Below are 17062 nucleotides of genomic sequence, written 5' to 3' on the forward strand. Positions count from 1 at the left end.
CTGTCGGTGGGCGGGTCCATGGTTTGTTGTGGACCACACTTCCGTGGTTTTTCGCACGCTGTGTCCGCTGACTGGACATTTACGGAAAACAACATGCTGCAGAAAATAGTGAAACTCACGGTAAAGGACGTGAGGTTCCCCACGTCCTTGGGGCAACATGGATCTGATGCGATGGTAAGTTATTACAGAACAATGCCGACACGGACACTTGCGTTCTTGCGGATGCACTGGACCCCAAAAGACGCGCTGACATAAGTTAATCAATAATCGATCAATTAACTTGTCCATAACTTTATTTTGTAGCATACAGATCCGGATTACTCCGTTGTGTACGTAGTTATTGAGACTGACGGTGTGATGAAAGGATATGGATTGACGTTTACTGTTGGAAGAGGAACTGAAGTTGGTGAGTTGGCATGGGCTTCAGTTTGGTTTGAAATGTGCTGGGGACCGATACGCATTCGGAAGTGCATTTTCCTCTCCTCTCTAGTTCAGGTAATCAAAGGTTCTGAAAGACGGCATACCCATGTAGCTAATTACTAAGGAATAAAATGTATACAAAAAGCTGTCCGGCACGTTTTATGAAGAAAACGTTTCCCAAAAGCATTGGACATATGACCCACTATGTTCTGCTCCATGTATCCGATGTTGACTACGTGACATGACATGGCTAAGCTACCAACATAAACAAGAGGTGCTAGGAAAGGAAATTAACATCCTGTTAATGTCCAGAAGGGGGCAAACGTGTGGCTACACACAGCACTACAAAAGTCGTCAAGAGTGAAAAAGCAAAAAATATTTGTTGCACAGCTGAACGCTGTATCACATCATGAGCTGGCTGTCAATTCACAACACGCATTCCATCCAATCTAGCCTCCATCAGGCATTCAGGCAAACTCTTGCACTCCCGAGTCCTCACCACAATTATTATAGAATTCTATATTATATATAGAATTCAAGCAAAGCAAGAATGACCAAAAGTCACTTTGCGTCAATAAGAGACTGACTCCACCGACTATCAATTGCAAGAGTTAAAACAACCGACCACTTGAGTGCAAAAAACACAGAAGACCTTAAGCAATAAATATCGCGTCTTACCTTTATTTATGTGGCAGTGGTCTGCAGATGCATCCCGTGGTGTAGCCTACCACATCCATTTAGTTTATCGCTCTGATACTGTCCATGGTACTAGACACCTGCTCTGGTGCTTTTTACCTATGTATTCAGGCTAAAATTACTTGATTGTCTGATGCCTCATCATTGCATCCCAGCCAAAGTATTGGTATTAATACCTCATTCATTGTCCAAGCCAGGCTGGCAGCTCATACAAAGCGAAGCGGAGGGGTCTTGCTTCGCCTAATGACCCGCTTATTAAGGCTACTTTTTTTTTTTTTTACAAGTGGTGGGTACAAAATTAATCTACCCACCAGACGAAAACGTCTGGTGGGTACTCGTCCCCAGTGGAATTGACGCCTACGTGAGTTGGTTATTGATCCCCCCCTGCGCGTTGACGAACTGCACGTACACGCATAGTTCTGCATGTTTTTTTTTAGTAGTGTAAATAATTAATATTAATGCATTTCTTTATTTATCAGTTGTCTGTGCCGTGAAGGCCCTCTCTGGTTTTGTTGTTGGGAAGACCTTGGAGGAAATAGTTGGCGACTTCCGTGGATTCTACCGTCTGCTCACCAGCGATGGCCAAATGAGATGGGTAAACACACACACACACACACACAGTGGCAACCCGCCTTGGTGAGTGACCAGCCTTCTTCCAGTCAGGACACGATTCAGAGTTTACTTGGGCCAAAACGGCACTTTTATTCCAAACTAAACATAACTTCCACAAAATAACCAAAAACCTGGGAGGAATCCAAGGTCCTGGCCCCCCGGGGGGAATCCCGTCACCATGAAGGAACAAGCTCTCGTATAAGAACCACACCTGGGAGAGCCCCGAATGAGTGGAGGAACAGGCTATTTAAGCCCTGCTTCTCCACCTGTTCCTCAGGTGCTCTGCATCTAGTTAATTGGCACCAGCTCCAATGACCTCAATAGCGCCATCTGGTGGTAGACAGCTTCTACCACGACCTGCCCCCTTGGCTTTCAGGGGCGCTTGGCCGGATCCAGTTTGCCACACACACACACACACACACACACGCACACGCACACGCACACACACACACACACACACACACACACACGTGACTTTAGGGACCCCAGTGACCCCATACATCTGCATTTAAGAGCAACAGAAGTATGATAATGACAAAGATACAACAAACCCAGATCTGGGACACGTTGGATAAAAGTTTCTGCTTAGTGGCCAATAAACAGTTGGTGTAGACGTCGCACCGCCAGCTAAAATGTTATTTACCCGAACCAGATCGGCCCGGAGAAGGGTGTGATCCAGCTTGCCACCGCGGCCGTGCTGAACGCCGTCTGGGACCTCTGGGCCCGAACGGAGGGCAAGGTAGGGTGATCAGAACCAAAATGACGTCCTTCATATGCTGCTATGGATGGGAGCGGGCGGACAGAGCGCCACGACTAACCCTCTGTCATTACGTTGTTCCACCAGCCGCTGTGGAAGCTGCTCGTCGACATGGTCAGTAAACGAAACCGTATTGACTGCTGTATGTGAACACTTCTAGAGTTCAACCATTTGGGATGCTGTGTGTTGATCTGGAGCTGGAGGGAGACTGTATTGGCTGCTGTGTGTAAAGCCATCCTTAGTGAGCGTGTGGGATCCTGTGTGTTAGAGCCCAGAGCAGGTGGTGTCCTGCATTGACTTCAGATACATCACAGACGCTCTCACTGAGCAGGAGGCTCTGGGTGAGGCATGCTACACTTTATTACATAACAGCTTAGAAAACAGTTTATTAAACGGGACTGTAATAAAGAAGCCCATTCAACTAATGTCTAATTATGGTGCTTGATCATCAGTCCCGGTTTTTTTTGATTTGTGGGTTTGTCTCTCTGACTCTCTCTCGCTCTCTGACTCACTCTCTCACTCTCACTCAGACCTCCTCAGGAAAGCCCAGACAGGGAAGACAGAGCGAGGTAAGCCCAGTAGGGAAAACATAAGTTTGAGCAATGACTATTGTGTCAGGGGCCCTCTTGAGGAGCCCTTACAGGGGGTGAAGGCTCCATTCTAACCCTGGACAGCAGAGGTTCAAAATCATCATCTCCTGATTGCGGTTTTAGATCTTAGATCTGCATCTGCTTCCAAGTGCATGGTTTTAACCCCACCAACGTCTGGCAATTTTTTTATTTTTTTATTTAACCTTTATTTAACCAGGAAAGTCCCATTGAGATTAAAAACCTATTTTTCAAGGGAGTCCTGGCCAAGAGGCAGCAAAAGTTACACAGTTACAACATACTCACAGCAATTAAAATTATAAAAACAATTAAAAGAAAAGGAGGTTGTCTCAAGTGCTCTCAGCCTGGATTTAAAAGCATTCAAAGAAATCAGTTCAGTTATTTTCCAGTCTTTTTGCAGCATGTTCCATGTAGAAGGAGCAGAGTAGATGAAAGCCATGTTTCCCAGTTTTGTGCGGGCATATGGAACAGAGAGCAACAGCAATGAACAGTGTGATTAGATTACAGATGTTGGAGGGCAGTAGCCCAAGCAAGCCCTTGTAAATAAAAGTGCACCAGTGTCCCAGCCTCCTTGTCGACAAAGAAGGCCATCCCACTTGAGAATACAATTCACAATGATGGGTCAGGGCTCCACAGTTAGCAATAAACCTCAAAGAAGCATGATAAACAGCGTCAATCTTACTTAGACATTGAGCTGAAGTGTTCATATACATCAGGTCCCAAATTTCTAAAATGGATAAAAAAGTTGCAGTGACAAGCCGCTTTTTCACCTCAAAAGAGAAACACAATTTATTTCGGAAGAAGAAACCCAATTTAAGTTTGAGTTTCTTCACAAGATTGACAATATGGGGCTTGAAGGTGAGAGAGTCATCAAGCAGGACACCAAGGTATTTGTACATATGAACCACCTCTATGACATTTCCCTCAAGGGTGGACACTGTGGGGACAGTTTGAGGTACTTTCTTAGTTTTTCGAAACATTAGTTTAGTCTTGTCAGCACAGAGGACTAGTTTTAGCTGCAGGAGTGTTTGCTGGACCACATCAAAAGCTCTCTGCAGAGATTCAACAGCTTTAGCATGAGTTGATCAAAAACAGTAAATAATTGTGTCATTGGCATTAAAAATGCATGTTAGCGTCAATTTTTTTTCCCAACCCATTAATGTACATAATGAACAGGAGTGTTCCTAATATCGAACCCTGTGGCACCCCCTTGTGGACACTCACAAATTCAGAACACAGACCATCATAATTAATACACTGAGTACTGTCGCTCAAATAATTTGTGAACCAGGAAAGTACATGATCTGACAAACCCAATCAAAGAAGCCTATGCTTTAAAACAGCATGGTCCAAAGGCAGCATGGCAAAAAGTATATCATTGATCCCTTTTGTAGCAGTGATGGCACTGTGATTTTTCCTGAAGCCTGATTGCAGTTTTGAGAGAAGATCATTTAGAAACTTGAGTTTAGAAACTCTTTTAGTTGAGTCACACAAGAGATTCAAGAACTTTTGACAAGACTCACCAATTTTATATTGGCCTGTAGTTAGTTAAAGCTGCTGGATCACCTCCTTTTTAAGGGGTTAACAAAAGCTGACTTCCAAGCAGATGGAATTTCTTTGTTTTCCGTTGATAGTGTCCTTAATAGGGCGCTATCAAGTCAGATCCGGGTTTTTTTTCTGTGATCTAACGTTTGGAGGGCTTTATGCACTTGCTTCACAGTAAAAGGTAAAAAATTGTAGGGTTCTCCGCTAAACCTTGGGGGGTCTGTGCAGGGAGTCACAGAGGTAGCTCCTGTAGAGTCAAACAAAGAACCAGATGATACGAAATGCTTGTTAAAGCAATTTAGGACCTCAGTTTTATCATAGACTGGGACCGAGTCTTTTAGAACAAATGTCGGTAGAGCCTGAGGACGTTTAATTACCGGTAAAGACTTAATCACTTTCCAAAATTTCTGTGGATTATCGAGGTTCTCATTTGTGACAGATAAGTAATCATAATGTCCTAATGAATGCCTGCATGTCTCACCATGCAAGTGATGAGTAGCTGTCCGTTCAGGGCTATGAAGCATCAGGCAGTCTTGTAGAAAAGGGGGTAGGGACAGGGTTGTTCCCCCCTTTCGCCCTCCCTCTCTCTCGCTGGCACACGGACACTCGGGTGGGCACATGCCGTCCATCAGCGATCGGCAGAGCGGCATCCCTTGATGCTGTTATCCTAGCGTTGTTATTTCTCCATGGGGCTTGATGGGTTGGGTACGCAATCACGTGAGTAAGAGATATGGTTGTTGTAAAGCAATTCATGTAACTTTCAGTAATTTACCCGGTGTATTTTCGGGTTAAATTATAATGTTTATACTACCGCAGGCGTACATAAGGTCAGGTTAATTTAAGACTATATTACCCTCTACTCAGGGGAGAACACCATGTTCGCTCTTATCTGGGGGATGTATATTATCGCATGTTATAATTGTATGTTGTCTAATAATGCTCTTGTGATTGTAAAGCTGTATTCCTCCCGTACCGTGAGACTGATAAGAATAAGGAATGTTTATTAACAGTAACAGGAACAAAGTATTTTACAGGGATATAAAAAGAGGTTATTTATGCACTGCTCGGTTTGTAATTGAGATCTTTATTACTCATTTATTCTGTCTGTTTTTCCAGAACAAATAATTCCATCAGTTCGTAACCCCACCTTTGGTCATAATAAAGCTCATCAAACTCAGCATCCTGATTCAGTTTTCAGCAGACTGCCTATCCATTCCACCCTAGATCAGTTTTTACAGTTGGTTTATATATACAGAACCTTAATGAGACCTTTTAAACTTAAAACAAATGTTCTCTATCATCATTAGATATCCATAGCTTCCAAATAAGCAATCTCTCATGATCCCAGATGATTATCTAGTGGTTGATGGTTCTATTCCTGGTTCCAGAGGTGCAGATGCTCAAGGAGGGCTACCCCGCCTACACCACCTCCTGCGCCTGGCTGGGATACTCCGACCAGCAGCTCACACAGGTTTCTACACCCCACTTACCTCCAAGGCTTTGGTCCTATACCTACACTATTTTAGGCTTCTACACTACAATTTTAAACCCTTAGACTTCCTCTTCACCAGTGGGATTGTGGGTAAAACACATGACGATTGTGATTATACAATGTCTGGCTCTTCTGTGTGTGCACGTGTAGCTCTGCACGGACGCCTTGGCCAGTGGGTGGAGTCGGTTCAAGGTGAAGGTGGGGGCGGAGCTAGAGGATGACGAGAGACGGTGCCGCCTGATTCGCCAGATGATCGGACCAGACAAGACTTTGGTGAGATTCATGACATTTGAATGTATTATATTGTTTAATACTGTAATTATTGTTTTCTCTCTATCTAGAACAATATAGTATTATGCATTCGTAAGAGTATTATATATCCATAAGAGTATTATATAGTATTATTATATGTTCATAAGGGTATACATTGTAAAATATTATAATAAGCTTAATATTTAGCCTTTTTATTCTGATTCTGATTCTTCATTGGAACATAACATAGGATTATGCACAAGTGTATCATGTGCTCTATAATATGATGTATATAATGCGGTATGCTAGCGGTTGACTGTAGCACCGCTCTGTGTCAGATGATCGATGCTAACCAGCGGTGGGATGTGGGCGAGGCGATCAGCTGGGTGACCAGCCTGGCGCCGTTTAGACCGCTGTGGATCGAGGAGCCGACCTCCCCGGACGATATCCTTGGACACGCCACCATCTCCAAGGTCAGAGGTCACATTTACTCTCTGACTCTGTCTCTGTGTGTGTGTGTGGTGTGGCGACCCGGCCCCAGGAACGTCTCTATCACTCAGGAATTACCATACGCCAAGGTCCGTTCAAAGCCCAATAAGGCATATATTCATTTTACAACGGAAAACGCGTGGGTCTGTGCCCAACACGGGAAAAACAAAATAATACTGCGGCTCCGTGAGCCACGAAAGAGTCAGTGTTCTTGTCACTCCGGCTCGGCCGGTCTCGTCTAGCGCTCTGTCCGCGGTCCGATCCCTCGGGCGTGCTGGGATAGGGTCCGCTAGATCCAATGGTCGACCCGTCCAAATCGGGTCCTGGAGGTTTCCTGGTCCCCATGCGCTTCCAGCTTCCCCTCCCAGGAACCGTGGCACAGCTTTTAAATGTTACCTGGTCTTCCTCGTCCTCCGCCGCAGGTGTTCTGCATTGCGCCGATTAGGCTGACGCAATGGACGCTCTCTGGCTCCGACTGGCCATCCACCACCTCTCCACTGGGCCGCATGGCCTGAGGGGTTGGGACCGGGTTTTGTGTGTGTGTGTGTGTGTGTGTTTGTGTGTGTGTGAGAGAGAGAGAGAGAACATATTTCTCAATATGGATATATTTCTCTCTCGTGACAATAAATGTTGTGTTTCAGGCACTTGCTCCTCTGGGTATCGGTGTTGCTTCAGGAGAACAGGTGAGGTCAGGCAATCATCATCCCCATGTTAACCAGTAGAAAACCATTGTCATTTCAACCTTTAGAAAACCATTGCCAGCAATGTTTACAAATAGAAAGCCTGGTGCCATGCTGTTAACCATCAGAAAGCCTATTGACAAACACCAACTATCAGATAGCCTATTGACGTGCTGTTAACAAATAGAAAGCTTAGTGACATGCTGTTAACCAATGGAAAGCCTTGTGACATACTGTTAACCAATGGAAAGCCTTGTGACAAACTGTTAACCAATGGAAAGCCTAGTGCCATGCTGTTAACCAATGGAGAGCCTCGTGACATGCTGTTAACCAATAGAAACCCTAGCAACATGCTGTTACCCTATAGAAACCCTAGTGACACCCCTCCCCACCAGTGCCACAACAGGGTGATGTTCAAGCAGTTCCTACAGGCGTCTGCGCTGCAGTTCGTCCAGATCGACAGCTGCAGGTTGGGCAGCGTCAACGAGAACCTGGCTGTCCTACTCATGGCTCACAAGTTCAAGGGTAACTGCTTCACTTGACCCTAGCCCTAACTCGACCCCTAATCCTAACCCTCTAATCTTAACCCTCTAAGCCTGGCACTTCCCACCCTAACCCTCCAAGTACAACCCTAGCTCACACCCTCTAACTAGCCATGCAACTAGGTCAGACCCTCTAACTAGCTATAGACGGGAGCGTATCTATGTTCCCCGCTTTGTATGTGACCGGGGAACATAGGACCCTGTGAGCAAATCTTTTGTTCGCAGGATGGAAGGGGCAAGTACCGCCTTTTTCGCCTCTGATCGGTTAGAATGTCTCTCCTCCGATTGGTTATGGTTAGGGTTAACCCTCACCCTAACCCTATCCCTAAACCTGACCCTAACCCTTTGCACCCGAGGAACATAGGGATGACCCCCTATAGACCTAGCTCCAACCCTCTAACTAGCCATACACCTAGCTCCAACCCTCTAACTAGCTATACACCTAGCTCCAACCCTCTAAGTAGCTATACACCTAGCTCCAACCCTCTAACTGGCTATACACCTAGCTCCAACCCTCTAACTGGCTATACACCTAGCTCCAACCCTCTAACTGGCTATACACCTAGCTCCAACCCTCTAACTAGCTATACACCTAGCTCCAACCCTCTAACTAGCTATACACCTAGCTCCAACCCTCTAACTAGCTATACACCTAGCTCCAACCCTCTTACTAGCTATACAACTAGCTCAGACCCTCTAACTAGCTATACACCTATAACTATAAGTATTCTAACTATGGTATTAACCCCCCACCTCCTGTTCCTCCTCCTGCTCCTAATCAGTGCCGGTGTGTCCTCATGCTGGGGGAGTGGGTCTCTGTGAGCTGGTTCAACACCTCATCCTTTTTGACTATATTTCCATCTCAGCAGACCTCAACAACAGGTATTCAAAACCCCAACCCAACAATCAGCCTGTAGAAGTATATAGCTCCAACACTCAACATGTAGCATTTAGCCCCAACGCTCAACCATAGCATTTAGCTCTAACACTAAACTCTGCTTTAAGTTTTTCAGCAATTAATAAGTGTTACGTTCACACACCGAAGATTAAGCCTGGAGACCACCATGGTCACTTGACCTCACATTCTGCTTTGCTACACAGATCAGTTTAGTCTCTTATATACCTATGGCTGCCCACATCGATCTCCTGAAATTGTCAATGTTATCGGGGCCAATCAGGGACTGTGTTGTAGTTGATGTGAAATACAGGGCACTGCTGGTATAACATTAATGGTGCCTCCCGAGTCCCAAGGCAGGTGTTCCCGCCTACTGAAATCGATGTGGGAAGTGAGAGGTCCAAGCTGATCCATGTGTGGTGAAACAGAATGTTGGGTCACGTGATAAGGATGGTCTTCAGGCTACTTGGGATTGAGAGGGAGTACACTCTCAGCTCCTGCAGCTTCAACCATTTAGCTCTGACACACAACCCTAACCCTTCCACTGCCAACCAGCAGGTTTACACTCACGATTGGATGTCCTCACATCTTGTGTGTGTTTGAATGTTTCAGGATGTGTGAATACGTAGACCACCTTCATGAGCATTTCACCAGCCCGGTGGTCATCCGGGACGCTCACTACATCCCCCCCAAGGTAACTCACTCCTCCGCACACACCCACCTTACCTTTTGAAAGCCTTGTTTTCTCTGGGTTTTGGCCTAGCGTCTACACGATAAGTCCCGTTTTCGGTCACTGAAAACACCTTCCAAGGTTGAGATTTGTCCAAACTCTGTTTTCTGTTTAATGGTGTGAACGGCTGAACAGATGCTTTTTGGAAACAGGACCTTGATTTGCTCCTTAGTCTACCCGCCCTCTCTCTTTTACTAACAAAAGTAAATAATGTAGTTAGATATTGGGCAGTTCATCCCCAAAGGTTTGCTATTATGTGCTTAAAGCTTGAAAACCAGCCAAAAAAACAAGCCAAAGACTGATCGGGAATCGTTATAACTATATTGTATGATTGGTCGTTCCTGCTTATGGTATAAAGTCGGTAGAGGCCTGCGTAGCTAGATCTAATAACAGCCTACCAGCTTACGCAACCTAGTGATACAGCAACAATGATTAGTGAAGAAGCTTTTGGCAAACACAACTTAGTAACTTCATAGCTAGCTTGGCGAGAGCCAGCCCTCGTACAGAAATGATCATTTCCTTGTAGAGGTCTGGGGTTTGTCCTCGCTGGTTGCTCTGGCTGTCCAGCAGAGACAGACCAATCAGGGGCTGCAGTTGTTCTAGGAGGCGGGTTTGAGTTGATGCAAGAGACAACAGGGAAGGTGCTGTTCTGCCTCTGCTCAATTCAATTTTGAGCCTTACCGGATATACTTAAGGATATAATTCATAAATAATTAGATATTATAGCAATGAAGTGTTTTTTGATTCCTAAAGTTAACGTTTCGTTTTTTTGTAATTCTGAATATATATTTGAGTGTCCTCGGTATAAAAGTAAGTAGCTTGCCTTGGATATAGTGTAAACATCATGACTACAATCTGAAGAACGTGCTGTCCCATTGTCATGGTTACAGGACCCGGGGTACTCATGTGAGATGCTGGAGTCTTCTGTGGAGACGCATCAATTCCCTGGCGGAGAGGTCTGGGCCAACCTCTTAGCCAAGGCTCCCGAGTAACCATGGGAACACCTCTGGACACCCACCTTGGTGACCCGGGTCAAATGTAACGAGGAGGGCTACGAATTGATTACACAATGTACTAACTTCGAAAATACCTTCCCACAAGGAATGAAACAAACTGTATTAACAAAGTGAGAAGTTGATAATAAAAGCTCTTTAATGTACAACACTTAATAAAAATCTCACATTTCAAACGGCCATCTGCATCTTGATGGCGGGATGCGGCTGGTAGCCACAGATCTCAAAGTCTTCGGCTCTGAAGTCGTCCATCATCTCCACCTTCCGGAGGATCTTCAGCTTGGGGAACGGTCGGACCTCCCTCTGGAGCTGGGGAACAGGTCTCAGGTTAGACACAATGCCCTGGACACGGAGGAGTCCTACATCTGGGTTTTGCATTCTGAATGTCAGCCTACCTGTTCTTTGAGCGGTTCGATGTGGTTGAGGTAGATGTGGGCGTCGCCCAGTGTGTGGATGAATTCTCCGGGCTGCAGGACGAGACCAACAGGAGGTGGTGAGTTATAGCTTCCCACAATACAGTATTATAATACAAATAACTATTTTACTAGTTATTTGGCAGACCCTTTCATGCAAGGTGAGTTAGAGTGTATTAAGGAGCTGTCAGGGGTAAGGTAGAACAGTGGATTCTTGGAGTCGAAGACCCTGACCACCAGACTATCCTATCAGAACACACCCTCAGATGAGAGTCAAAACATCATTTTCTTTCCTCCACCTCTAGCATCTGCCACTATTCTTTATTTTGATTAATTTCACTATTAGTTTAGTTTGTCTCAATCTTATATACTAGAAAAATGATCTATAGGCTAACATAATTAAGACAAACAATATTGAAAGGAATCCAATTAAAGTATGGGGGCAGGAAGAAACTAGGCTAACATCCTACGGGGGGCGCTATAGTGTATTAACCTAAAGTGGACTGGCGTCGATTTCTGCTCAGCCACTTTCATATGAACAATGGTGGACACCGACAGACTTGTAGAACCCTAAAGGTAAACCTATGGGTTCATCTCTTCTTAGAAGACCTGGAGAATCACAACAGTAAACCCATAGGTCAAACTCTTCGTATCGTATTGCAGTTTTTACAGAACCTATCGTATCGGCCCTTAAATGGTTGGACTATCGTACAGTGTGGTCCCTGCTGATCCCCGTCCCTAGCAGACAGGCCGCCGCCCCCTCCCCACCTTGAGGCCGGTGACGTGGGCGATCATGTAGGTCAGGAGGGCGTAGCTGGCGATGTTGAAGGGCACGCCCAGGCCCATGTCCCCGGAGCGCTGATACAGCTGGCAGGACAGCTCGCCGTCGCTCACGTAGAACTGGCACAGGGCGTGGCACGGGGGCAGGGCCATGTTGTGCAAGTCTGGAGAAACACAGCAGGGGGCATCAGACAGGAGACAGTACCACCACTACCACAACAGAGTCAGACTCTCCATTTGTTACAAGACTAAAACTTACTTCTAATTTGAATTTACTAATTTTCACCCTTCTGGAAGCCTGAAACTAAAGTATTACTCACCATCAGCTAATGATACTTGGGTGGGTGATGACGTCCTATTAAAGTGACCTAATGTGTGTGGTGGTAACATTTTTTAATGGCAATAGTGTGTGTGTGTGTGTGAGGTGTGATATATTACAGTGACAGTATGCAAGTTGTGATGACGTATTACAGCGACTGTGGTGATGACCTATTGCAGCTGCAATGTGCGAGTGGTATTGTTGATGACCTTATATCACAGCGACCATGTGCCAGTGATGGTGATGACATCATCGTACAGCGACCGTGTATGTTGGACCTCTTTACCTCTGGGGTTCCAGGCACACATGATGATGCGGCGGTCCTCCGGGTTGTTTCTAATGGTGTCCACGACCTTCTGCAGCTGGTCCACGCCCTTACCCGAGTAGTCTGCACACACAACCACACAGCTATCAATGACATGTCACAGCACCCTCATATAGGTCTCACTGATCGTCGTCATTAAGGAGCAGGTAGGGGATAGACAGTACAGAGACAGGTCAGTAAGGAGCAGGTAGGGGATAGACAGTAGAGAGACAGGTCATTAAGGAGCAGGTAGGGGTTAGACAGTACAGAGACAGGTCAGTAAGGAGCAGGTAGGGGATAGACAGTACAGAGACAGGTCAGTAAGGAGCAGGTAGGGGTTAGAGGGTCATCTTGCTCAGGGATGTCTACAGGTCGACTAGACATTGGAGATTGAATCCAGAACCTTTCAGCTGGGAGTCTTAACACCCTCACTCTGTGCATCACACCACATATTTAAACAAAAGTCCATTTACACAATGAGAAGAGGACATCTGCATTAAGGTATAGCTAGTGGTTAATTCCTGTGTGCATGTCTTTATTCAGGCGTGCACCAGCAGCTATAGCTAGTGGAAATACCTGCGTGCATGTCTGTGTATTCTGCTCCAAAGTGCCTCCACTGGAAGCCGTACACGGGGCCCAGGTCGCCCTCCTCCCGGTCCTTGAAGCCGTTTTTATCCAGGAATTCCCGGGAACCGTTGGCGTCCCAGATCTTCACCCCCTTCCCAGACAGCTCCTTGGAATTCGTGGAACCCTGGACCATCGCAACAACACGGAACAGTTACGACCGCGCCACTCAGGGTTGGACAGAAAATACATTTCCTGCAGAAAATGTGGTGAGTGCTGTAGTGCAGAGTGAGGTTGAAAGTATGTTTTGATAAAGACACTTAGTTTAAGGCGTATAGAAATGTTAAATGGCTTAAATCAAGTGAAGGGATTCGAACAAAAGTTCAAAAGTCTAAATGGAGTAAACAATGTAAACATTCACAACATTTAAGATAATGTAAATGGTTGGAAACAAAAAGTGACAGCTGAATGAAAAGCGCAAAGCATTGCTAAAAATGCAGAAATGTAAAATTAATTGAACTGAAAAATCTAAAAGGTCAAATGTATTGCCCTGCACTGCTGAAAAAACTGAAAGGTCAAATGTATTGCAGTGCACATTCCACCTAGAAGCTGATGTCGAAACTGACTGATGCTGAATTACATTACCTGAAGAAGCAAAGTCCTGAAATACATTGTTACAATAGCTGGAAGCTAAGCTGTAATACTGTCAAAGCTGGAAAATAGTAGTAGTGGTACTAGCTGTAGTAGTAGTAGCTGAAGTTATAGTGGTACTAGCTGCATAAACGATATGTTTTATGAAAAGGTATGGTATTGATCGATGATTGTAAAAAGAATTACAAGAATCCCACCTTTTTCTTTTTTTAAAACCAGCCGAAATTGTATGTACTCGCCTAATGCTAATTTCTCTAGCCTCATGTTGTTAAAAAGCAGTCATATTTGGCGGGAAAAACTGCCCAATCTGGCAACACTGCCTGAACCTTCTCGCGCTCTAACCTCTGCGTAAATCAATGAACAATTGAGGAAGGAGATACGTCCCAAAGTTTGTATCGGTAATAAATAAGAAAGATGAAAGAATAAGACTTAAGAACAATAGCTGAGCGCTACCCCCCGGTATTCTTTCTTACCTTAATAAACCATAAGAGTTCTTCAAGAATTCCCTTCCAAAACACCCTCTTGGTTGTCAGGAGGGGGAACTGGTCTGAACATAAAGAAACGGGTCGTCAATGTCATAAAAGGAGTCTATGGTTGTAGTGCTGCAGGCTTTGTTTATCTTGCACACAAGCCACTACGACATTAACTACGAATGTCTGATGTTAGAATTAATGTTTAAACCTCATAAACTAGCAGGCGTTTAACCTAGGGTAATGAGTCCATGTTTATCTCGTATTCTACGTGATTCTATGTGTTAAACAAGCCAATAGCGCGCCAGGGGGAGAAGCCAGCATAGCAAGACAGCGCGCCAAGAAATTCAAAACTTGGCGCAAGAACGGGCTGGGAACCCAGTCTAGTCAATAGCACTACATCATCTCCCCTTAGCCCGTATAAACCGCTGTCAAAATGGAGATACTAGTTTTATCTTTCAGAGAATGATGTGTGAAAACAATGCTCACCTCGTAGGCTGAATCTGGCCAGGGAGCCGAACACCGACAACGCTCCAGTACCGGTTCGGTCCCCCTTGCGATTCCCATGCTCTAGGATGTATCTTACTTGGCTCAGATATCCCGGTTCATCAATGAAGAAACCCCCATGGTTATCACCCGCATTGCTTTTCTGCTTCTCCTTGACTTTTGTTTCTTCTGGCTTATTTTCAGTAGTTGATGGAAACATTGAGAACCTTAAGAAGTACTTCGGCGCTCACCTTGCAGCTTTGAAACTTGGCGCTCGACGCGTGAACCGGTATATAGAGCTCGTAAGTCCGCCTCTTCCGGTGGTCCCATATAACTCGAGATCGTAAAATATGAATGGGTTTCAATGCAGAAAAGTAATTATTTTCTGGTCCCAGTCTTTATATGCCCAAGATTACACATATGCTGTTTTTGGATTTAAATGATAATTTTTCATGCAAAGAAAACTATAATTTAGCGGGTAGAAGTTTGATACGTTTAGTTTGTGTGTGTGTGTGTGTGTGTGTGTGTGTGTGTGTGTGCGTGTGCGTGTGCGTGTGTGTGTGTGTGTGTGCGTGTGCGTGTGTGTGTGTGCGTGTGTGTGTGAGTTTTATCTTTGACTGATCGTCTTTAAAGGTTTCATAATTTGAACCACACTCTCTGCAAAGCTTACCTCCTGATCTGTCAGATTTGAGGCATCCTTGTTCTTTGTTGACCTGTCTGATAATGCAGAGCAAATGGCAGCTTGCTGTTCTGGGTAGCGCTCAACCATTTCATAGCTGGAGTTCCAGCGTGTGGACACATAATAGTCAAGTAGCAAGATGTCAAAAAAGGCCTTAGTTTTTGAGATACCCCCACCCGATTTAGAACTAAACGCAACCATGTTTTTTCTTATCTTTAAGGTCTCCCATTAATGAAATGGAGTGTTGCGAAACTTTCTTTTGGGGGGAAAATGTGTTTTTGGGCTATTCTTTAGACCTGCCCCAATCCCTGAAAAAAGCAAATCTGAATAGGGCAAAGGTGACCAAAAAGTCTATAACATGAGAATGCTCACTCTTATCTCCATCAGAATTGCTGAGGTATGAACCAGGTGTCTACCCTACATCACCAAAAAGTCAGAATGTAATTTACCAAAAGGAATACTGAATAACAGTCCTTTAACATAACTTTAGTTTAGGCGGAAATTGTACTTTCTTAGTGAGGACTTCTGTACTTTCTCTCATTTACCAAAAAAAAACATACATTTATGTCAAATAGCTGCTACTCCATCACCTAGGATGCTATTAAACAATAACAAGTTGGTTGTGTGAAGATATCTTGTACTGAGTGCATAGAAAATGAGACTAACTGTTCTCTGTCTGAGTTGACATTGTTGGATTACATACAGTACTCAATCCCTGGATTGAGGCAATTATATATGTGAGCAAAGCACAATGCCATATTCAATCACACATGATGTATGCGGCAGGGGCAACATAAAGCCATGTAATAAATAGTGGAAATATTAATTTATGATTTCAGAAGTAATATATGTTTTATCCAAAGGTGCACAGAGAATTGCAGGGGCCTAAATACAGAGAGCCAATCACAAATAGATGATTGAGATTTAGTAGTTACTTTAAGCAGTAAATTGAAGCCAATTCAGTTCAACCAATGACAGCAGGGGAAGAACTGTGGTTTGTTAGCTAAATAATCTGTTAGCTAAATCATTACACCTGGCTGTCCAAGAGGAGATATATGCACTGATCTAACCAGGAAAATCTAACCAAGGACCACCAATAAGATGACCGATAATGGGTAAGACACAAATTTATACAAATGTAATACTACTCTTTTTGAAAAGTTTAAATTTGAGGCCTATTTTATGTTACCAAGAACATGAGTAAAATTAATAGTTATATTTTTCACAGTTCACAGTAAAAATGGATCCAACAGAGATGGCAAGCAATGCACAACTTGATGACAAGTTGTGCTTAATATGTGAAAAGCCTCTAGAAGGAGATAAGAAGAATCCATATGTCAGGAAACCTACCTTAGAAGGACTCACAACAATATTGAAGGTTGCTCAGGAACGTGGTGATGAAGTCCATGAGAGGATATCCCCCCACTCGGATGACATCTTGTCCTTTAAGTTTAAAGCTTCATATCACAAGTCATGCAGGGCTAGTTATTCTAGTTCGAGTCACTATCAGCGTACTGCCATTGAGCAAGAACCAGCCAAGGGGCAATATCAGAGCAAAAGACTGACCAGAGAGCCAGGATTTGACATCCGCAGCCAGTGCTTCATTTGCAGCCAGAAAGCCACAAAGAAAGAAGGCCTCACCCCTATAAGCACTGGTACAGGAGA

The 17062-nt window shown here is 44.5% G+C and overlaps 2 protein-coding genes across 3 annotated transcripts; one reads left to right on the forward strand and one right to left on the reverse strand.

Annotated features, from left to right (window-relative positions):
- Positions 1 to 40: 40 nt before the first annotated feature.
- Positions 41 to 10848, forward strand: enosf1 (enolase superfamily member 1). 2 transcript variants are annotated; one of them, XM_079754251.1, is made up of 15 exons: positions 41 to 174; positions 304 to 406; positions 1596 to 1711; positions 2381 to 2467; positions 2573 to 2599; positions 2754 to 2826; positions 3016 to 3054; positions 6027 to 6109; positions 6281 to 6403; positions 6721 to 6855; positions 7513 to 7554; positions 7947 to 8076; positions 8876 to 8975; positions 9601 to 9682; positions 10609 to 10848. In XM_079754251.1, the coding sequence occupies exons 1-15, from the start codon at positions 94 to 96 to the stop codon at positions 10708 to 10710; spliced, it is 1323 nt and encodes a 440-aa protein (XP_079610377.1). In that variant the 5' UTR covers positions 41 to 93; the 3' UTR covers positions 10711 to 10848. The 2 variants fall into 2 exon arrangements, with proteins under 2 accessions (XP_079610377.1, XP_079610378.1); XM_079754252.1 differs by lacking the exons at positions 41 to 174; positions 2754 to 2826; positions 3016 to 3054 and having other exon boundaries at positions 385 to 406; positions 10609 to 10843.
- tyms (thymidylate synthetase) lies at positions 10849 to 14978 on the reverse strand. The gene is made up of 7 exons (XM_079754783.1): positions 14722 to 14978; positions 14236 to 14309; positions 13124 to 13298; positions 12530 to 12631; positions 11913 to 12088; positions 11127 to 11198; positions 10849 to 11040 (listed from the first exon to the last, which is right to left on the reverse strand). The coding sequence occupies exons 1-7, from the start codon at positions 14936 to 14938 to the stop codon at positions 10903 to 10905; spliced, it is 954 nt and encodes a 317-aa protein (XP_079610909.1). The 5' UTR covers positions 14939 to 14978; the 3' UTR covers positions 10849 to 10902.
- Positions 14979 to 17062: the final 2084 nt, after the last annotated feature.

This window comes from Pollachius pollachius (genome assembly GCF_949987615.1).
Source record: "Pollachius pollachius genome assembly, chromosome: 17".
Taxonomy (NCBI): domain Eukaryota; kingdom Metazoa; phylum Chordata; class Actinopteri; order Gadiformes; family Gadidae; genus Pollachius; species Pollachius pollachius.